The following is a 10,165-nucleotide window of genomic DNA, read 5'->3' on the forward strand; positions in this document are numbered from 1 at the left end:
ATGCCTTTGATATAATGAGAGCAGGGGCATATTCCCAGTCTGGAAAAAACACATATAAAATATAGTAATTAGCAGACACCGGCAACCAACACTCAAATACAACATCAAAACAACAACCCAACAATAATACCCCAACCCGGCTGGTCACCGTGGGGTATAATGACCAAAACCCTCCAGTTTAAACACCAACAATAACAACAAGAACAACAACAACAACAGTAACAACAACATCAACAACAACAACAACAACTACAATAACAACAAGACAAAGAAACTAAGAATATGAACTGGAGGAGGCCTTCACCCAGAGAGGGATCCATATAAACAAATTCTACAACCAACTTGAAAGCATAGATAAACTAAAAGGAATATGGAATAAAAAAGGCTATAATAATAGTGGCGAGCTGAATGGGAAGTGACGTCCCTTGGGTCCCATACCCCCGAGAGTCGGTCAGGCCCCTCTCTCCGGCTTGCCTTCATTGGCCGGCTGGAGTGAACACTGAGCAGGGGCCGCAGGACTCTCACCTCTGGCTTGCCTTAACCGGCCGTCCAGAGTGGGGTGTCAGAGCTATATGCTCGCAGGGTGGAAGTGAAACATGCCTAAGACGCGAGTTGGCACAGTGGCTGCTTACAGCCACTGGGTAGAAAGCGGTGCACACCTCTCCACACCCTGAGCCGCTCACGCGATGTTGTACCCTTGTCGCTCCGTGCGAGCGGCCGTTTTCGGGGACCCATATTGTGAGTTGGCGAGTCACCACCTGCGTATTTTTCGTGTTTTTATAACATATGATCAAGGCAGGTGCCATAGTTTCTTCCATAGTCAGTTACCAGTCCATTAGCATCTCAACCCAATAGCCCAGTTCTTTTTGTTCCTTTTTCTTGCAATAGTCCTACACTAACCGGGGCTTGTCCTTGGGTGCACTACTATAGCGCAAACAGGGGTAATCGTCGGTTAGTGTCACATCACACTTAGAGTAAATTGTCAATTTACAAGGGGCCTCTACGTGTTGGCTTCGGCCCCACGCACGCCTACCAAAAGTCCGGGACCCCATGGTCCCGAGATTATGGAAATGACACACATAATAATAATAATAAGCAGGCGTAACTAAATTGTTTTATATCCGACATCATATATTTTTATATTATTATATCGGTTTTTAGGGTTCCGTACCCAAAGGGTAAAACGGGACCCTATTACTAAGACTTCGCTGTCCGTCCGTCCGTCCGTCCGTCCGTCCGTCCGTCCGTCCGTCTGTCACCAGGCTGTATCTCACGAACCGTGATAGCTAGACAGTTGAAATTTTCACAGATGATGTATTTCTGTTGCCGCTATAACAACAAATACTAAAAACAGAATAAAATAAAGATTTCAATGGGGCTCCCATACAACAAACGTGATTTTTGACCAAAGTTAAGCAACGTCGGGAGGGGTCAGTACTTGGATGGGTGACCGTTTTCTTTTTGCTTTTTTTTGTTTTTTTTTTTTGCATTATGGTACGGAACCCTTCGTGCGCGAGTCCGACTCGCACTTGCCCGGTTTTTTTACTTAAACGGTACCCTGTTTCTACATAGGTAAATTTCAAGATTTCAACCGTCTACTATTACGGTTCCTGAGACAGAGCCCGCTAACATACAGACAGACAGGGGGACATCGTTAGCTCCCAAATATTGTTCCCACAACTGTTGCCTACGGAATCCTAAAAATCATGAATTAGCGCGGTCAACAACTCTAGATTTAGACTAACATTTGAATACTCGGTTATTCATCGAATGAAGTGACCACTGGAAACACTAACGTTAGGACACTTTCCGATATCAGTCCTAGTCCTGGCTGGATTTCTCTTGGTAGACTGGACGGTATTGTAAGAGATGAGGCCGACACTGCTTGTAATCTTTTACGCTACATTGCTCACCGCAAAGGAACTGGTCAGTAATTTTGTTACAAGACGAAGTGTTTTTTTTTTTCGAATTTATACAACCCCATGTGTACATTTTGTTGGCACACAGGCCACAGCCGGTATTATTGAAACATTATACTTAAATGAATTATGTTTATAGTTGAATAGAATTCATTTTTAGTTTAGGGCGGCCAGTTACTGGCTAATTACTCTACTACTAGCAAAGAGAATTTGATATAGAGGAATATTGTCAAAGTACATTATGTTGTCAGTACATTAACTGCCTTTTTTCGACACAAATGATTAACACTTTATTTTAGAACGGCATTTAACTTTGATCCTTTGCCGACGGCGAGCGGTGCGGTGATAGAAAGCGGCCGTTGGCATGATGTCAAAGAATTCTTCAGAGCATAGCCCATTGTACAAGCGGTAGAACGTAGAACACAATCAAGGAGGCAAAGTCTCTCCTTAGACTTATAAGGTTCAATACCGCTTGAGCGTTTGGGATCATCGACGATTCAGGTTTACGTTTTTATTTATTTATATCCCCGGTTATAAACATAGTAGTTTCAATTGAAAGATCGACAGGTTAATCATTAGTCTTCATATCAACCTTGGGCAGCCCATGACAGCGAATCACTCCACAATAACACATATATTAGTTACGACCTCTAGATGGAAATTTAATCTAAAACTCGTCACTTACTTATTCAGAATTTAACTTGTAATGGTTCCATATCCAATTTATATTGATGAAATGTGTCAAAAAAATCATTAACAACAAAAAAAATATTTTGGATAAGTTAAGCAAGCGTAACTAAATTGTTTTATATGAAATATATATTTTGATATTATTATATTGAGGTTTAGGTTTTGGTTCTGAGACAGAGTCCATTACGGAATCCTAAAAAGCATAAAAAGGCGCGGTCAACAACAGTAAATTCAGTGCGGTACAGACTATTTCAGGTACAACATTTGAATACGCGGTTACTTCATCGAAATAAGTGACCACTGAAACCCTGACGTTAAGACACTTTTCGATATCAGTCTTAGTCCTGGTTGGATTTCTCTTGGTAGACTGGACGGTATTGTAAGAGATGAGGCTGACACTGCTCATAATCTTTACGCTACAATGCTCACCGCAAAGGAACTGGTCAGTAATTCGGTTATTCATTATTGGGTACTTATACTAAGTGACTCGTCTGCTGTGTATTTATTATTTAAACAACTCCATGTGTTCACTGCATTCCCACTTTATGAATGTACACTTTTCCCTCACATTATTTTTCTCTTACCATTATAATGTTTAAGCCTGTAATTTAGTTATTATCAATAAATTGCGTAATATACTTACCGGGTGTGGCCTGTAACACGAGCAAATAATTAAAACATGGATTGTACTCCTCAAACGATGAAACTTTTGTTCAACAACTTTAAAAAATTATGAAGTAAGTATTTAAACTCCCTATTTTTCATACAAGATAAATATTACCTTCAATGGACGCCATCGCCACGCCACATCATTGTGATTGACGTTGCTTGTCACTCCTTAAACATAGCAAAATTCGCAATACATTGCGTCTTAGAATAAACTTTAAAGTGTATTAAAATCAAACCACAAGTTATTTTTAAAAGTTGCTGATCAAATGTTGGTCAGTATGAGGAGTACAGCTTACAGTTAAAATTTCTGCTCATATTACAGGCCACACCCGGTATAATTGCATGAATTTTTGTATAACCTGGACGGGCAGCCCATGACAGTGTTTCTTCAAATAATAACGTCACTTTTGACACTGACCCATCTAATCCATTCGCTTCTAGATCTATATTGTCGTATCTTATAGTTCGAATCGGGCAGTAAGTATGTATTTCCTTTTCTTTGAATTTAAACAACCCCATGTGTCCATTCCATATTAGACTTCTATTGCTTAATAGAAGTTAGACCAAGAAAAGCTGCTAAGATTTTGATAGCACACGCAGCGCAAGTGTTATTTATACGTGATAAGTCATAATTTCATAGAAGTTTAACACTTGTACTGCGTATGCCATCAAAATCGTTGCAGACATTTCTTGGTCTGACTCTAGCTACATGTCATCAGGAATAAATTAGTATTTTATACAATCGTGATATAATAGAGAGCTTTTCAGTCGAGTACCGTGTTTAGGAAACGAAGCTTGCTGATTTGCCTTTTCTGCTAGTCAACAAAAATAATACTTTTCACCACACCAGCTCGGAAAGACTTACTTTGCACTTCAAAAACTGATAACAAAGTTGCATCATTTTATTCACATGTGAGGCAAAGTAATCAAATGCAAATTTTGGGTTGTTTTCTTATGTTTGCTGGTAGAATTGGCTTTTAAATGATGATTTTGGATGATAAATATTTAATAACATTCATTTGGATTTGATTTGGTTTGATATTTTACATTTAATATTTGATTCGAGTTGGTGTGGTGAAAAATTTTGTGTTTCACTCGGGGGCAAATTTTGTTTAACCCTCGTGCTTTGAAACCCTCGCAATGCTCAAGATTCCACTTTCGAACCACTCGCTACGCTCGTGGTTCAATTTTGGGATCTTTCGCTTGCTCGGGTATCAATATTAGCACGAGCGGTTAAACAACACCTTTGCCCCCTTGTAAAACAAATAATAGTAAAATCAAGGTAAACAAACCAAAAGTATACAGCTGAGATACGCGAGAATCCGCGATACCTTCATACTTGTTCGCGCCCCGGCCCCGCGTTGGTCAATAACGACACCTTCTCGTAACTCATGAGGTCCTGGTACTTGCTCCTTGCTAAATTCAATTTTTGAACAGTTTGTTTCTCGATTTTAGCCACCGTAGACTATGGAGACTTGCAAGTAACGCTAAGCGGTTTTCGTAGTCTATAGATGTTCCTATATTAAGGGTGTATAATTGTATATAGTAACCTAACGGGGTATATAGTAACCTAAGGGTCTATAGTAATCTAACCTAACCTAACCCACTTTTCTAGTAGAATTTCGTTTCTGTAAGGGTTGCAGTTCAAACCTAACCTAACCCATTTTTCTAGTAGCATTTATTTTCTGCAGGGGTCGCAGTTCAAACCTAACCTAACCCACTTTTCTAGTAGCATTTCGTTTCTGTATGGGTCGCAGTTCAAACCTAACCTAACCCACTTTTCTAGTAGCATTTCCGTTCTGTGAGGATCGCAGTTCTAACCTATACTTCGTTTTTTTTAGCATTAGAAATTAGGTAAACAATCTTGATGTGTATTTTAATTGAAAAACACATTTTAAAAATAAGTTACGGCAAATATGTAACAATTATGAATCTAATACGATCACTTATATTCTTCTGCTTTCATAAGTAATAGTTATTGATTTTTAAAAAGCGTTTTTCAAATAAAAGACATGCCAAGATCGCTTACCTTCTTGCAAGTTCTTTCTAATGCTAAAAAAAACGAACTATAACCTAACCCACTTTTATAGTTGCATTTCGTTTCTGTAAAGGTTGCAGTTCAAACCTAACCTAACCAACTTTTCTAGTACCATTTCGTTTCTGTAAGAGTCGCAGTGCTAATCTAACCTAATCTAATCCACTTAACTGATAGCAGTTTAATTTACTTTTCTAGTAGCATAACGAAATGCTACTAGAAAAGTAGGTTTGGTTTGGTAGGTATGCGGTGCGGGGTACGGGGGGTTGAGCGGGAGGGGCTAGTAATTTTGGCATCAGTTTATTTGGTAATATATTATGTATACATTTTTTGGTAATCATAAGTAAGTAAGTAAGTAAATATTCTTTATTGCACCAATAACCATACATCTTACATACATGTAAAATTACAAAGAAATTTTAGTGTTACAATAGAACCCGGTTCAAAAACAATAAATCATAGAATCATAGTGGTTTATTTAGGTATAAATATCGCATTAATTTGGTTCTCAAGATTTAGAGATCATTAATGATTTTTGGTGATCATTCAATATAGGTATTTGGTATTTGAATACAATTTGAAGTGCAGTCGCAACTTTTGTATTATTAAACCTTATTTTTTTGGTGTTCAGTTTTTTTTTTTTGACAAGCATGATTTTCTTATTTAGGGTACCAAAGTATTTTTTGGTGGTCATTATATTTGTAGCCAATTCAAGAATTAAAGTCGACGAGTAGAAAAATTATATATATTTAAATGTCGATTGATTGAAAGTGAGAATACTCGTTACTGTTTTCTTTATCTATTACCAGAATCTATTATCAGCATTTAGTGTCAAGTGCCTTTTTATTGTAACTAGTGTTTCTTTAAAGTCATTAGTTAAGTTAACATTATTTTTTTAATTAATTTATAGATACACTACGTTGACTTTGAGCATCCAAACATCACGTACATAAATCCTAAATACGTGGAGTACTTCAAAATTACTGCCCTGAGATACAGCCGTCGAGACCCCATCCACTACGTAAACTTTCGTTCAAAAATCTTAACTGCCTTTGGGAACGACATTGCAGTGAGTTGACTTTATATTATGCTAGCGACCCGCGCCGGATTCAAACGGGTTACACAAAACCTTAGCGAATTATACACTTAAATCTTATAGTATGAATAATCTCAGGTGATTTTTTCGGGCTCGGACCCTAATCTGTTAAACAAAAGATATTGTTTCCTTTCTGCAGTGGTTACAATGCTTACTGCTAATAGCCCCGACGTAAGTAACGGGAACAAACCCGTTTAAAAAGCAAATTACCCTTCTAATTAAATGATTCAAATTCTTGAATCAGCCCATTCGGAGATAACACGTTTTTGCTATCTCAAAAAACAAGACCACCCTTCCACCCTAATTATTTTCTGAACAAGCTGTCATATGAATTTGAACCTTAATACTATCACGATAGTTGCTTTTTAAACGACATGGTTGCTTTGGCACGAGCTGTAGACCTCTCTTAAAAGAAACAAAGGCTTTTGTTTAACGGATTAGCACCCGAACTCGAAAAAATCATCTGATATAATTCATACTATACTCGAGAATCATTCTATAGATAGAGGTGAAAACTGCATGAAAATCCGTTTAGTAGTTTTTGAGGTTATCGCGAACATAAATACACACAGACAGACGCGGCGGGCGACTTTGTTTTATTAAGTGTAGTGATAGTGATGTTCGTAAAAGAAAGGTGGGCGAAGATGGTGAAAGCCATCATTAACATAACTGCATTTGACAAAAAAATACCAATCTGTGTATAATATTTCACAAAACCGGTCAAGTATGAGTCGCAGGAACTCGGACCCTTAGTGCTCTCTGTCATTATACTTTTTCTACAATATTGTAGTATTTTCCATAAAACCAACTCAGGCTTGACCGTATGTTACTAACTGCAGTACTGCAGAAATTGGCAATTTTATATTAAATGACATTGAGAAGACTTTTTGACGGATCTTAAAGTGACATTCCATTTCCAACTGCAGTTGCAATACTGTTGATTTTACTATGGAAACGCGTCGCTGTCACTGTCAATTTCCATAGTAAAATGAATTCAATACTGTTGATTTTACTATGGAAACGCGTCGCTGTCACTGTCAATTTCCATACTAAAATGAACAGTATTGCAGCTGTAGTTGGAAATGGAATGTTACTCTAAACGGGTATCGTCGGGTGACAAGCAAACGTCACTAAATAACATCATTGAAATGATTGGACAATAAACCGTGTTACAAGTGTAATTAAGTGCATTGTTACTTTAATTTTTTGATAGTACTTAGTGAGTTTTGCTTGTCACCCGACGATATCTGTAGGTACTTATAGGTACCTATGGCTAGCTGATAATTAAGTTTTTATGATTACTTTACAGTTAACCTTTAATATCTACGAGTTCCTGAGCAACGAGTATCGCCCCAGCATGGTAGTAATGCGCTTCAGGCTTTGCGATTTTTTTTCAGACCATAAATATGACGCATTTAAGCCTTTCTACATGAAATATTTTAACGCCTCGTCTTGCCCTTTTCCAAAGGTAAGGCTTTTGAAGGTGTATGTCTTTGGCGGGGGGCATTTGGCGGCGCGTATGGCGGGACATGGCTATTCTAGTCACTAGACCGGGCCGGGCCCGGGCCGAGGCGTCCGACATGTCATTTTCTATGATGGCTGGCCCGGTCTAGCGTGAGTAATCCTAGGGTACAGTCGACTTAAAGGTAGACTTCCGAGCACAGCGGCTCCGGCGACACTAACGCAGCGACACTGACGCGGCGACAGAGCGACAGTATTATGCAGTATGGAAATGTATGAACTTACTTCCGAGCGCAGCGTCACTATCGCAGCGATAGTGGCGCCGCGTCAGTGTCGCTCGGCGATAGCGGCCGTGCTACGTCTGCGCAAGCACTGTCGCACAGTCGCTGCGATCGTACGTGGTTTTGAGGCTATGTCAATATTTAAAATATCTAAAAAATGAATATTAAACCGACAAAAGCCCCTGAATTTGTCGTCGTTCTCGTTTAAATGCTTTTTTTTTCAAGTTGGTATAAGTTCCTTCATCTATTCTACTTTTGAAAATTGAATTGGGTAGGCTTCGCTCTATACTGTAAAAGTAACGAAGCAAAAGATCGTGATCCTCCTCTTCTTCTAAAAATATTTTCATAATTGATCGGTTTATCATAACTTCATAAGTATATCACGTCCGCACCGTATGGAATAACAAATGCGACTGTCGCCGGAGTCGCGCCGCTCGGAAGCGAATCTGCGTCAGTTGACGCTGCGACACTGACGCAGCGGCTCTAACGCTGCGGCCGTTGCGTCAGAGCCGCTTTGCTCGGAAGTCCAGCTTAATAAAGGTAGACTTCCGAGCTCAGCGGCTCCGGCGACACTAACGCTGCGACACTGACGCAGCGTCAGAGCCGCTGCGTCAGTGTCGCAGCGTTAGAGCCGCTGCGTCAGTGTCGCAGCGTTAACTGACGCAGATTCGCTTCCGAGCGGCGCGACTCCGGCGACAGTTGCAGTTGTTATTCCATACGGTGCAGACGTGATATACTTGTGTTGAACTGATCAATTATGAAAATATTATTAGAAGAAGAGGAGGATGACAGTCTTTTTCTCCGTCACTTTTATAGTATGGAGCGAAGCCTACCCAACTCAATTTTCAAAAGTAGAGTAGACGAAGGCACTTATAGCGTCTTAAAAAAAGCATATAAAAGAGAACGATGACAAATTCAGGAGTTTTTGTCGGTTTAATATTTTTTTTTTAGATATTTTAAATATTGACATAGCCTCAAAAGTCTCAAAACTACGTGCTATCGCAGCGACTGCGCGACAGTGCTTGCGCAGACGTAGCACGGCCGCTATCGCTCCTTATTATAAAAGTAACGAAGCAAAAGATCGTCATCCTCCTCTTCTTCTAATAATATTTTCATAATTGATCGGCTTATCATAAGTATATCACGTTTGCACCGTATGGAATAACAACTGCGACTGTCGCCGGAGTCGCGGCGCTCGGAAGCGAATCTGCGTCAGTTAGCGCTGCGACACTGACGCAGCGGCTCTGACGCCGCGGCTGTTGCGTCAGAGCCGCTTTGCTCGGAAGTCCAGCTTATGCAGTATGGAAATGTATGAACTTACTTCCGAGTGCAGCGTCACTATTGCAGAGACAGTGGCGCCGCGTCAGTGTCGCTGCGTTAGTGTCGCCGGAGCCGCTTTGCTCGGAAGTCTACCTTCAACCAAAAATTTTACAGCTACTGTTTTATTTTTTAGGGCGAGTATAGTGTCGCCAACGTCTCCATTCCGAACTTGCGGCTCCTCTCGACGTTCCCTTTGCAGAAGGGCCGCATGTTCGTCAGTTACGTACGTGGCGACGAGCGAGTGTTAGAATTCTACCTTGATGTGCTGATCAAACACAGGTTCCTATGAATTACTAAGTATATGTATTGACAAGTCGGATTAAAGATAGTAAAAACCCGCAAGCAGTTTCATTATACTCCGTACAACCTAAATATTATTATTATTTATTTCAGTCTATATTATTTATCTATCTCTGATTCTGGGAGCGGAAGAATGGATGAACGAATCGGTCGCACCTGCACGCTTAGATAACTTCGTTCATAATTAGTTCGTTCACAATTCGATTAGTTCACTTTGTTTTAACTGGGAATTAGGGTACCGTGTTTTGTTTTGAGAAAACCGGTTTGAGAGAATGTTGGCGGAAATATACCTGGCCCCTGTTTCACCAACGTGACAGGAGCGACGAATTGTAAAATCACTGTTGCTGACGTCACAGGCATCCATGGGCTACGGTTACCGCTTAGCATCGGGCAG

At 39.9% G+C, this 10,165-nt stretch overlaps 1 protein-coding gene across 1 annotated transcript; it reads left to right on the top strand.

Annotated features, from left to right (window-relative positions):
* The first annotated feature begins 2,712 nt into the window (after nucleotides 1-2,712).
* On the top strand, nucleotides 2,713-9,809 carry LOC134664122 (uncharacterized). Its single transcript, XM_063520712.1, has 4 exons — nucleotides 2,713-3,051; nucleotides 6,224-6,382; nucleotides 7,719-7,877; nucleotides 9,605-9,809. Exons 1-4 carry the CDS (start codon nucleotides 3,031-3,033, stop codon nucleotides 9,758-9,760), a joined length of 495 nt encoding a protein of 164 aa, XP_063376782.1. The 5' UTR covers nucleotides 2,713-3,030; the 3' UTR covers nucleotides 9,761-9,809.
* The last annotated feature ends 356 nt before the right edge of the window (nucleotides 9,810-10,165 follow it).

Source organism: Cydia fagiglandana, chromosome 4 (assembly GCF_963556715.1).
Source record: "Cydia fagiglandana chromosome 4, ilCydFagi1.1, whole genome shotgun sequence".
Classification (NCBI taxonomy): domain Eukaryota; kingdom Metazoa; phylum Arthropoda; class Insecta; order Lepidoptera; family Tortricidae; genus Cydia; species Cydia fagiglandana.